General features: G+C 37.2%; 1 protein-coding gene and 1 non-coding gene across 2 annotated transcripts in view; one reads left to right on the forward strand and one right to left on the reverse strand.

Annotated features, from left to right (window-relative positions):
* CUL4B (cullin 4B) overlaps positions 1-12,929 on the forward strand; it is a 52,540-nt gene that overhangs the window by 20,375 nt on the left and 19,236 nt on the right. The window contains 6 exon segments of the mRNA XM_033200857.1: positions 9,112-9,215; positions 9,750-9,819; positions 10,672-10,745; positions 11,545-11,707; positions 11,985-12,074; positions 12,377-12,459. Coding sequence (XP_033056748.1) covers positions 9,112-9,215; positions 9,750-9,819; positions 10,672-10,745; positions 11,545-11,707; positions 11,985-12,074; positions 12,377-12,459 — 584 coding nt within the window.
* On the reverse strand, positions 11,769-11,872 carry LOC117078681. The gene has a single exon (XR_004435112.1). It is a non-coding gene; the product is annotated as a small nucleolar RNA U13 (small nucleolar RNA).

Here is a 12,929-nt window from a genome sequence, read left to right on the forward strand (position 1 = left end):
CTCCACTTTTTATTTATTTATTTTTATTTATTTATTTATTTATTTATTTATTTATTTATTTATTTTTGAGATGGAGTCTTGCTATGTCACTCAGGCTGGAGTGCAGTGGCATGATCTCGGCTCACTGCAACCTCCACCTCCTGGGCTCAAGTGATCCTCTTGCCTCAGCTTCCCAAGTAGCTGGAATTACAGGCACCTGCCACCACGGCCTGCTAATTTTTATATTTTTAGTAGAGATAGGATTTCACCATGTTGGCCAGGCTGATCTCGAACTCCTGACCTCAAGTGATCCACCCGCCTCCACCTCCCAAGGTGCCGGGATTACTGGTGTGAGCCACTGCAACTGGCCTATCCCCAGTTTATTGATGAAGAGACTGAGTCTCAGAGAAGTTGAATAACCTGCCCAGAGTCACATATTGGCAGTCACGTATTGGCAGAGCAGGGGCAACTCAAACTGAGATGCTGGATTTCTAGTTCGTTGCACTTTTACTCCTGTACCACCTCACTAATATACCCTGGTACTTTGAATACCACTGTAGTGCAGTGTTTGAAGCAATTAAATTGTTTTACTTTAGGGAAAAACTCTTTATCATTGAAGTAGTATTTTTATCTGTGCATGCATAAGTGGTGTTTATTTGGATAGTATATGGTGTTTATTTGGATATGCTGGTATACAGCATATTTAATTTCAATAATGTGTTATTTTATATATTCCATATTTATAACAAATGTTTATTGTAGTTGTTAATGAACCCTATTTACTTTACCTTGAATATTTTTCCAGAGCTTTTGCTTTGAAAATATTTTTCCTGATATATTGATTCTGTTAAATCTTTTTGTTTCAAGAGCATAGAGCTTGCATCTTTTGTTTTCTTGTACTTTGTTTTACCTGCTGTTGTTCAGTTGCATTTCTTTTAGCCTAGTCACAAGTCTTATAACTTCACTGTTTGCATTTTTCATAATACCTTACTGCTTTTGCTATAATGAATTCAAAAGCATTGGTTTTTAGCTCTTACTGTTTTTGACCTTAATTTTATAAATGTTCCTTTGGATTGTTCTCAGAAAGATTATTTTGAGATGTTCAAGTTCAAAAAGGAGGATAAAGGAGGTAAAGCTATTTCATATAATCCAGACTTCAGGTGCTTGTTTGATTTTGACTCATTGAAACGTAATTAGAAGTACTCTGTCAGTCTACCTGAGTGGGAAAGAAAAAAATAAGAAAAAGTACTCTTCTCTTCTAAAATCGAAATAATGTGGAAATATGTAGTTATACAAAAGTTCTCCAAACCCCTGTCCTACTCTCTTTCTCTGAAGTAAACACTTACTGGCATATATCTACTTAGAACTTACTTCTGCATGAAAAAACATTTTGCTTTAAATCTTTAAGTATGGAAGTCCCTAGTGTGGGTTGCATGTACTGCCTACTAAGTTTTTAATTTCTATAAAAGAACATGCTGTTCTAAGTACACTTGCAGTAAGCAAACATTGTCTTTTTAAAGTAATTTTAAATTAGAATTGGACCTGAGTTTTAAAATTATCTTTCCTTGACAACCTTGAGATCCTGTGGGTGTGAGGCAGTGATTATATGTTTTCATTTGACTGTTCTGTTTGTTTGCGGGCTTGTTTTTGATTGACTACAAGTAAGACTGATTAAATGCACTGACTTTTGAGCTGTTCAGCCTGCCTTAGGTTACAAATCTGTCACTTGTCATATAACTTTGGGCGAGTTACTTCTCTTTAAGTCTTGGTTTCCTCATTTATAAGATGGTGAGACTAATGGCTACTTATATGGCAAGATTTTTTAGACATAAATGAAATATCGCAAAAAAGTAATTATCACAGTCCCTGCTATACATTGGTATGTGTCATCAATGCTAGTAAATATTTGAGTCTTTAGAAAAGAAATCTTTATTTTAAAATTACATTTTATTTTAGAGCTCTGAAGCCACATGATTTTAAATTCTAAATCTACACTGGGCCAGAGCAGCTGGCTGATAAATAGATTACATTCCAAATGTGCTTCAGTAGACACCATTAGCGAAATTGAAAAACATAATAGAAAAAGACAGGAACTCTCTAGGAACAGTGTCCCTCTACACTTACAAAGAATGTGTCCTGTTTTCACATGGGGTATCGTACAGTTGGAATTTTGGTTTTGGTATGAGTTTTTTACTATTAATAAGTAATATTTTAAATAGGATTATTTTCATAATCCTATTATGAGCTCATGTTCTCAATTTTTGTGTGAGTAGTCGCAGTGTTTTGTTTTGTTTTGTTTTAAATAGAGATATGGGGGTCTTGCTATGTTGCCTAGGCTGTTCTCGAACTCCTGGCCTCAAGCAGTCATCCTGCCTTGGCCTCCTGAAGTGCCGGGCTTACAGACATGAGCCACTATGCCTGGCCTAGTACAGTGTTTAAGATCAGCTACCTTTTTTGGAGATGCTGGAAGTTTGTACAGGAGCGTGTAACATTTATCTTTCCTATAAATCTCTGGCTATTTTTAAAGTCAAGCCTAGTTCATACTTCAATTCTGATGAAAATAATTTTATTTATTATTAATGGGAACTGTAGTTATCTGTTTGTGAAATAAACCTTAAATGATGAACCTTTATTAATGATTCACTTATAGAGTAAATGACCACAGGACTAGAATCAAATAGTATAGGTTATTATCCATTGTAAAATCTGGTTGCTTAAGCAGTCAGTGATTATAAGAAAGCAGTTAGATTCTTAGCATTGTTGATGACTAGCGGTTGGATTCTATGTAACTTTTGTCACCCTGTTGGTGTCTTAAAGCTTAGTCTGTTATGTATTATGTATTTCTCTTTTTACTGAATCGTTAATCAGTACTATTGTTGCTGTTTTTTAAAATGTACAACTAAAATTCTACTCTTTAAGTTATTTTGAAATATACAGTAGATTATTAAATACTAAAAAATTTTTAAATGTGCACTTATAAATTCTTTGTCCTTGATAATTTTCAGTCTTATTTAAGCCCTGTTTACTGGAAGTAAAAAGAAAAGGAGTTTAGGTTTCATTGTAGTTGGTTTCCTTTAAACAGATTCTTAGTTTTTGAATATTTAGAGTATCTTAGCCATTTTTATTTGACATAAAAAGAGAGATAATGTAGATCTTATTGCTATATCAGTTGTTGAATTTTTGTTATGTACTTTAATTACTATCTGTAAACATAGCTTGAAAAATAAGACTGCACTCCTTAGACCAGTGACCAGAGTTCAACACCCTGGCGGAAATTCAGTATCTTTTTTATTGTCTGTTGTTCAGTAAATATTTGCATATGTCATTTGCTACACGTTTATATATATTTTTGGAGTGTGTTTTTTTTTGGACACTTTTTTTTTTAGCTCATCCTTGTGAAGAAAGACACATTTTTTTATGTATCCTGTGGATTTTGGAGGGGAGTGGCTGGGATTTGGAAGAATAAGGGTTAGAAGCTTGCTAGAATGTCTGTATTTTATACCTAAGTACCTTCAAAGGATTTAAGGCGGCATATTTACTGGTAATTAGTGGGAGCTTAAGTAAAAAGATAGTTTTATTAAAAAGACTTGTAAGGCTGGGTGCAGTGGCTCGCGCCTGAAATCCCAACACTTTGGGAGGCCAAGGTGGGCGGATCACCTGAGGTCAGGAGTTCAAGACCAGCCTGGCCAACATGGTGAAACCCAGTCTCTACCAAAAATACAAAATTCAGCCGGGTGTGGTGGCACGTGCCTGCAATCCGAGCTACTGGGGAGGTTAAGGCACAAGAATCACTTGAACCCAGGAGGCAGAGGGTGCAGTGAGCCGAGATCTCACCATTGCAATGCAGCCCGGGTGACAGAGCAAGTCAGGTTTCAAAAAAAAAAACTTGTAAAGTTATCTAGAATCTGTTTATTACAAACAGTTGTTACTTCTAGAGTTTCCCAAAGTGTTTTATTAGTGTAAATAATAAATACGTAATGCATAATATGTAAAAATACATAAATACATAATATTTAAATAAATACATAATGCATAATATGTAAAAATACATAAATAATAAATACATAATATTTAAAATAATATTTCTAAAAGTACATTTGAAAGATCTAGAGTAAAATAGAGCTTATCTCAAACACCTTCTTATTCCTGTTTCCATCCCAGCATGTAATAGGATGAAGAGTACGTAGTAAACAGTCATTCCTTGTTCAATCCATGACTGCTTACTGTGTCCAAAACTGGACTGATACCTTGGGGTTATGGAAAGCACTTAGTACTAGCAAGAGAGCATAAGTGCCTACCCTAAGGTACTTATGTTCTAATGGGTTCATGAAATTAATAGTTTGTGACCAGCATTTTTTAAAAAGAAATGAAATAGCAAATATCAGAATACGTCACATAGAGTAATGATGTGTAGGTTTGTGAATATTTCAGTTACATAAATTTATGTATGATAGATTGTGACATTAGATTTCCTACTGTGGCTTTGCGTCAAAACATTTTGGAAGCCACCGTTTTAGAGACACCACTCCAAATCTTGCCCAAAAGTGAGACAAGTGGAGTACTTGGATCAAAGGGTGTGAAAGGTTATAATCAGGGGTGGCCAAGGTGGCTCATGCATGTAATCCAGCACTTTGGGAGGCTGAGGTGGGCAGTTCACTTGAAGTCAGGAGTTCGAGACTAGCCTGGCCAACATGGTGAAACCCCAGCTCTACTAAAAATACAAAAAAACCTAGCTGAGTGTGGCAGCGCATGCCTGTAATCCCAGCTACTTGGGAGGCTGAAGTAGGAGAACCACTTGAACCCGGGAGGCAGAGGTTGCAGTGACCCAAGATTGCACTTTAACCTGGGCAACAGAGCAACACTCCATCTAAGAAAAAGTTATAATCAGACATGAGATGAAAATGGTAAGATTGGCCTTGAACACCATGCTAAAAAGTGTGGTGGTGGGGAAGTTAGAAAGGCTTTTATTGGGGAAGGCAAGTATTTAAGTTTTTTGAATACCTAATATATTTCTCTGGTTCGAAGCCCCAAAAGTATTGCAGAGCATGTAGTGAAAAGTCTCACTTTCACCCCATCCTCCAGTCCCCCAGTTAGTTAGGTTCTCTTTGTGACAGATATTATTAGTTTTTTGGGTATCTTTCCAGAGATGTTTTATATACGTAAAAAGGCTGTGTATGTTTTTATTTTGTCCCTTTTTTACATAAATGGTAGCAGACCATGTACCACATAGTTCTGTTTTTTTGTTTGTTTGTTTATACCTATTATGGGATTGCTCCATCACAGTATAGGAAATGCTTGATGGAAGGTTGTTGAGGAAGGAAAATACTAGATCTGGTCTATAGGTTAAGCAGTCAAGGCTAAATTAGAAAAACAGAATGTCGGCCGGGCGCGGTGGCTCAAGCCTGTAATCCCAGCACTTTGGGAGGCCGAGACGGGCGGATCACGAGGTCAGGAGATCGAGACCATCCTGGCTAACATGGTGAAACCCCGTCTCTACTAAAAATACAAAAAACTAGCCGGGCGAGGTGGCGGGCGCCTGTAGTCCCAGCTACTCGGGAGGCTGAGGCAGGAGAATGGCGTGAACCCGGGAGGCGGAGCTTGCAGTGAGCCGAGATTGCGCCACTGCACTCCAGTCTGGGCGACAGAGCGAGACTCTGCCTCAAAAAAAAAAAAAAAAAAAAAGAAAAACAGAATGTTGCCTTTGAACTTGACCTCAAAACTCACCTTAGATGCTCCTGCCTTTCTTGCCTTAAAATTCTTAAACCACCCTCCAGCTAAACAGGTGAGACTGTGTGCTGTAAAGCCCAGCTTAATTCTCGATTTCTCACTATTTCCACTAACTTTTTATCTGTTTCCCTGTGGGTCTTTGGGACTCTGTCCCTTTACCTCTTCCCTTAAATGCTGGGTTACGGGTCTCATCTCTCTGCTTATCCTCATCATAGCATCTAGCACACTCAATTGTAATTACATGTTTTCTGGCAATTTTTCTCATACTAGAAGCCCTTTCTATGTGCAGGACACATTGCTAGAGTTTTTTTGAATACTTGATGTATTCACTTGGTTCAAAGCTCAAAAAGTATTAGAGAAACTTATAGATAGATGACCACACAATGTCTTTCTGTCATTAAGGAGTCAGAGAGACAAGATATACACATAAAAAGATAAGTAGTTTTGTGTAAGAAGTATCCAGTGGTTGGGAGATGTATAGTGTTGACTCAATGACTAAGTGAGTGTGGTATGATGGGTGCGAGTGCCATGTGAGTCACTGGTAGCTGAGTCAATTAAGAAGAACTTATTGGAAGAAGTGGGACCTAATTGAGTAGTAAGGGAATGTGGTATCTTGTGTGAGAAGATAAGTAGATGTGCCGAGAACTGTTTTATGTGAGAAGGGAACGTAGCAGAAGAAAATGGGATAAATAGGACTTAGAGAAGTACTGGAAGTGGGCGATGTGGAAAGATGAAGTACGCACTAAGTCCTATGACAGAATCTAAGCAGAGAGATAAGAAATGCTGAGAAAACAGTTATTCATTCAAAAGGAACGGTGAGATGCAATGAGAGGAATACTATAGGTGGAAAGGGGACAGTCCACAGAGGACCTGTGTGAACAGAGAGGCACATGAAATAAACGTAAATTCCCTTAAGCATCTGTGGCCTAGCCTCAGGTCACATGAAGAGTGGGCAGGCCAGCAGGGTCTCAGCTTTCTTATTCCTCCATAGCTGCTCAATCTCATTGACCTGCTGTTTCCTGATGAGGTGTGGTGACTTGTCTCTTGTGGTATAAGAGGTTTCCTTTAAGTTCTCTTCTCTTCTCTTCTCTTCTCTTCTCTTTTTGAGACAGTCTCGCACTGTCACCTGGGCTGGAATTCAATGGCATGATCTCGGCTCACTGCAACCTCCATCTCCCGGGTTCATGTGATTCTCCTGCCTCAGCCTCCCGAGTAGCTGGTGCACACCACCACACCCGGCTAATTTTTGTATTTTTAGTAGAGACGGGGTATCACTATGTTGGTCAGACTGGTCTCGAACTCCTGACCTCGTGATCTGCCTGCCTCAGCCTCCCAAAGTGCTGGGATTACAGGCATGAGCCACTACGCTCTGCCAAGCTTTCTTTTCATTTGCTAATTTATTTACTGGACCTGCATATTGGGAATGTGACTTCTAACTACGTATTTTTAAAATTCCACTCCAACCCACAGAACTTGGATGCCCCCCTAGAGTCCATTTTAATGGAATTTTTTTCTTCTGTTGCGGTGAGAAAGGAATCTTGGTGTTATATTTAAGTCATTACCACTCGGAATTATAGATTATATCAGAGTTTTCCCAAAGAGTTTTACCATGCCTGTTGTTTTACATTTGAAAGTCTTTTATATACACATTAACAAGAAACTTACTGAAATCTGAAGGTCATCCTTCTGGAATCTGAGTATAAAAGAAGACCAGTTACTACAGTGAAGTAAAAATGCAGTCATTTCTTTTGTAATTGGTGTTAATTCCGTTGTACAAATTTTATTTATTTTATTTTTTATTCCTTTTTGAGATGGAGTCTCTCTCTGTCGCCCAGGCTGGAGTGCAGTGGTGCGATCTCGGCTCGCTGCACCCCCACCTCCTGGGTTCAAGCGGTTCTCCTGCCTCAGCCTCCTGAGTAGCTGGGATTACAGGGGTGCGCCACCATGCCCGGCTAATTTTTGTATTTTTAGCGGAGATGGGGTTTCGCTATGTTGGCCAAGCTGATTTTGAACTCCTGACCTCAAGTGATCCGCCCGCCTCAGCCCCCCAAACTGCTGGGGTTATAGGCGTGAGCCACTGTGCCTGGCCACAAATTTTAAAATCTATGTTTAACTATTATTAAGCTGAAATGTTGGAGAAAATTCCTTGGTATTATATCATACTCATTATCATACTGCTAGCAATACTTTCTGCTTTGTTCTGTTCAGGAGAACCCAAGAACGTTTAAGTAAATTTTAGTTCAGTTGTAGTAGGACTGCCTGACCCATCTGATACATAAACAATAGGTGAAATTCTTTTTTAAACCCAAAATGAAGCTCTGCTTGTGAAAATGATTAATATTTTAAACAATAAGACAGCTTTTTTATTTTTGAGACAAGGTCTCACTTTGTCCCCAGGCTGGAGTGCAGCAGCATAATCATGGTTCACTGCAACCTTGAACTCCTGGGCTCAAGTGATCCTCCTGCCTCAGCCTCCTGAATAGCCGGGACTACAGGTGCACACCACTGGGCCCAGCTAATTTTTAAATTTTTTGTAGAGATGGGGTCTTGCTTTGTTTCTGTATTAGTCAGGGTTTTCTTAGAGGGACAGAACTACAGAACTAGTAGGAGATATATAAAGGGGAGTTTATTAAGTGTTAACTTACACGATCACAGGGTCCCACAATAGGCTGTCTGCAAGCTGAGGAGTAAGGAGAGCCAGTTTGATTCCCAGAACTGAAGAACTTGGAGTCCAATGTTTGAGGGCAGGAAGCGTCCAGCACGGGAGAAAGATGTAGGCTGGAAGGCTAGGCCCTTCTCTCCTTTTCACGTTTTTTGGCCTTTATATTCACTAGAAACTGATTAGATTGTGCCCACCAGGTTAAGGGTGGATCTGCCTTCCCTAGCCCACTGACTCAAATGTTAATCTCTTTTGGCAACACCCTCACAGACACACCCGGGATCAATACTTTGTATCCTTCAATCCAATCAAGTTAACACTCAGTATTAACCATCATAGTTGCCTAGGCTGTTCTTGAAGTCCTGGCATCAAGCAGTCCTCTCACCTTGGTCCCCCAAATGTTGGGATTACAGGCATGAACCACTGCACCCAGCCCAAGTAGGATTTTCTTTGAGCGGCATGTTGACACTCAAAAAGCTTCAGATTTTTGAGCGTTTTGGGTTTCAGATTTTTAGATTAAAGATGCTCCACCTGTAATTTGTTCTTTTTTGATACAATGCATTGGTTATGAGAAAGTTTGCCACCCACATTGATATATTTTGTTGTTTTACCTTGTGTCTTAAGTGGATGAATAACCCTTTTTAATAAGCTGATGTGGTAGAAATATCAAATTAATAAGAATCTGATGTAAGTAGTTGAGAAATCCTTCATCCTCTCCTTAAGAAAGTATGTGTTTAACCTTGCAGGCTGTAGAAAATCTCTGTTCTTACAAGATTTCTGCAAACTTGTACAAACAGCTAAGACAGATCTGTGAAGATCACATCAAAGCACAGATTCATCAATTCAGAGAATATCCTTTTTAAAACAAAAAATCGTAAATAGTTTTGTCTTCCTCTCTGTCCCCTACCCCTCACTGTTTAACCCAGCTTGAAGTAGAATGCCTGTATTTTGTAGGTTTGTCATTTTTTTGTGCCTTGTGTTTCTCGAGAAAAAAACACATTTTGACTTTTCAGCCTTAATTCGTGTCCAGAACTACATGTGGTATTCATGTAAATAAGATGTCCTTATGTCTTTACCCTTTTTGCCCTAACAGATTTCCACTTGAGGAAAAATAATCTCCTAAGGGAAATCGTAAACTGAAAACATGATGTTCAGTTCTAAGACTTGTTTTTAAAGGTGTTTTTTAGTATAAACTATGTTTTTGTTTGTTTGTTTGTTTGTTTGTTTTTTACAAATTAGGAAATAGCACTTTGGTGCATAATCAAGTGCCATTTAGTTTCATTTAGTATACAAAGTATTCATATTTAAGACTAATGTGCTGTCTGTCACATGGCACATATGACTTGTACCAAATGCCTTAAAATATCCTTAACATATGTTTCAGGGATTCATTGGATAGTGTTCTTTTTTTAAAGAAGATTGATAGATGCTGGCAAAACCATTGCAGACAAATGGTAAGCTGGAAAAAGTATTGTATTACGGCTAAACATTGTATTAATAGTTAAAAACATTTCTTCAAATACAGGAATGTTAGTTTTTAAAACTTAGCAATAGGGAGATTGCTTCAATATCTGTTCCTTTTCTGAATTGGAAACTAGTTTTGGTTGAGTTTTCTATTTTAAAGCCACAAGTTACAGGTAAACCTGCATTTCAGAATGACTTGTACCTTAGGTTCATTTTTATTTTTATCACACTTACCAAAAATGTATTTATCTCATTCATTAAAAAGCTACATTTTGTCTGTCACTCTTATTTTTTTTCTCTCTTGATGGTTATCCTGTCCACTATTTGATTACCTGTGAAGGTGCCTGATGGTCCTATGTTTTAGTTTATTCAGATGACAACCTTTTCCATTTTTCTTAATCTGGTTTATACCTTATATTCTACAGATTAAAATCTTAAAATCCATCACCCCCACCCCAACCCCACCCCCTGCCAAAATAAACCCTCACATATGCAACGTAAGGCAGCTTCATTCCCTAGCACTGTGTCTCAGGAAGAATTATATGAGTGTCCCCTTGATTCCCTGTTATTATTTTCAGTTATTTCTCAAGTAGTAAAGAAGTCAGAGGGCCATTTTAAGTGTCTTTTCTAGAAAACACAACAAGGATTAAGACTGTTGAATAATAAAAATGATATGGGCATATTCTTAGATAGATGTGTTTATCTGCATGTTTGATCCCAGTAATCTAATATATATACAGACGAACCCTTCAGTTTTATTCTTATTGAAAGCAAATATTTCAGCTTCACAACATACAAAACTTGTTTAATTTCTTTTTTTTTTTTTTTTTTTCCATTGGCAGATCATGATCAGGAGCATTTTTTTGTTTCTGGATAGAACTTACGTTCTTCAGAATTCAATGCTACCCTCCATTTGGTAAGGATGCCAGAAAAACATGAAAAGATTGTTCCAAATCATACTCAGATCTTAATTATACTAATGAAAGAGTATAAGCTATACTGTGAATATTCTAAAAATTCACATTTGGCTTCTAGACTTTCCTTTGTAATGGTTTTATCTTCCTAATAATATGTTGCCTATGCTAATATTGAAGATAGCTAACGTTCCCTGGGCATATATTAATTTATCAAGAAGTTTTTTGTTAGCCAAGAGGACTAAAGTTTGCTCTGGAATGTCTATGATTGTGATTCATTTTGCTGCTGATCATCAAGAGTTCACTCATTTAACATTATGGAAAAGTATGTGTACACGAAAATAGAATAGTATCATGAACTCTTCCCCCTATCATGTACCTATCATCTGCCTACAGCAATGATCAGAATTCACTGATTCTTGAGTATTGAAACCAGTTAATAAATAACCAAATAAGCTTTCAATACCAGTACAGTGAAAACTGTTTTATGTCTTTGAACTAATTTTGTCTCTTGATTTGAGCAAGGAAGAAATCCACAAAAAGAAATAATACAACAAAACTTAGTTATGGAGGAAAATAGGAATTTAGCTTCAATTTTCAGTAAAGACAAAATGAGTTTCCTGTATGCTTTAATCTAATAATGTTATTCAAAATTAAATGTGTGGATTTTATTATTTGACAATTGCTGCTTCAAAGCCCTGGAGCCCTAATTAGCATGGGAACATGTGGTAAGAAGTAAAGCAAACCTCTTCAGAAGTGGTATTGTCAATTAATTTAGGTTATATGTGTTTTTTATTTTAGGGACATGGGACTGGAGTTATTTAGGGCTCATATTATAAGTGATCAGAAAGTCCAGAATAAGACAATTGATGGCATTCTTCTCTTGATTGAGAGGGAAAGGAATGGTGAAGCAATTGATAGAAGTTTACTTCGAAGCCTTCTAAGCATGCTGTCTGATTTGCAAGTAAGTTAACTACTACACATACTACACAGAGCTGATTGTTTTTCCTAGTTTTTTTTCCCCATGTCAGACAGGTGATGTGCTGATATCATAACAATGTCTGAAGGAAGCACATTTCATAGATGAGCATAAAAACCCAATCATCATGCTTCTAAACTACAAAAGGATCCTAGCTTGATGTTTAAAAAACAAATTCATAATGCTGTTTACATAGACATAGAGAACATTTAGTAAATATTTACTAAATAAATGAACTCCTTCATTTTATTGCCCCTCCCAGATTTATCAAGATTCTTTTGAACAACGATTTTTGGAAGAAACTAACCGGCTCTATGCAGCTGAAGGCCAAAAATTAATGCAAGAAAGAGAGGTATTTAAAAATCATGACTAATACATTCTCACTGTCTCTCACAATAGACCTTACTTTGTAGAATATAAGCTTCCCTTTGCATTTATCTTCCCAACATTGTGATGCTCTTCTCTCACTTAGGTGCTCCTTTCTTTTCTCTCTTCTTAAAGGCCAGAATTCTGGATCATAAACTCTACCTATAATTTTTACATATGATTCTACCCTGTCACATTTGACAGGGCCGCTTCCAGGATCTTTGGACTTGACATTTTCTGAGTGATTTATGGGGAGGAAAACAATAATATAAAAAACTGTCTTTGTAGGTTCCTGAATATCTACATCATGTTAACAAACGTCTTGAAGAAGAAGCAGACAGACTTATTACTTACTTAGATCAGACCACCCAGTAAGTATTACATGCTGAATTTAATAGTCTTAAACTGTCGTTAAATCACTTGCAGCACTTTAACCATCCTAAACATGTTAGTAACTGTTTTCAGGTGTGATTTGAAGTGTTAACAGTTGTTTTCATAATATAAACTTGAAGTTATTCTTTTCCCTAATTAATTAGTTTTCATCCAAGGATTCGATTAGTAGGGGTGGGTGGGTATGTGTGTGTGTATGTGTGTGTGTTTAGAATGTAATTTAGAAATAATATTAGAGGCTGATGTGATCTTTAAACTCTTCAGGCCAATTAAAATTCAGTGGATCCCCCTATTTCTGTGCTTTCCTAAGTGTGAATATTGTCAGTCGGGGGGTTTCTGTATGTAGTACTTCTTTACCTTCCTAATAAAAGTAGCAAAACTTGGAAAAAGCCAACTACAACAAGGTCTTGGAGATATTTATTTCATGATGTAAACCAAATTCTAAAATACA

This window comes from Trachypithecus francoisi, unplaced genomic scaffold (assembly GCF_009764315.1).
Source record: "Trachypithecus francoisi isolate TF-2019V2 unplaced genomic scaffold, Tfra_2.0 Lachesis_group6, whole genome shotgun sequence".
Lineage (NCBI taxonomy): Eukaryota > Metazoa > Chordata > Mammalia > Primates > Cercopithecidae > Trachypithecus > Trachypithecus francoisi.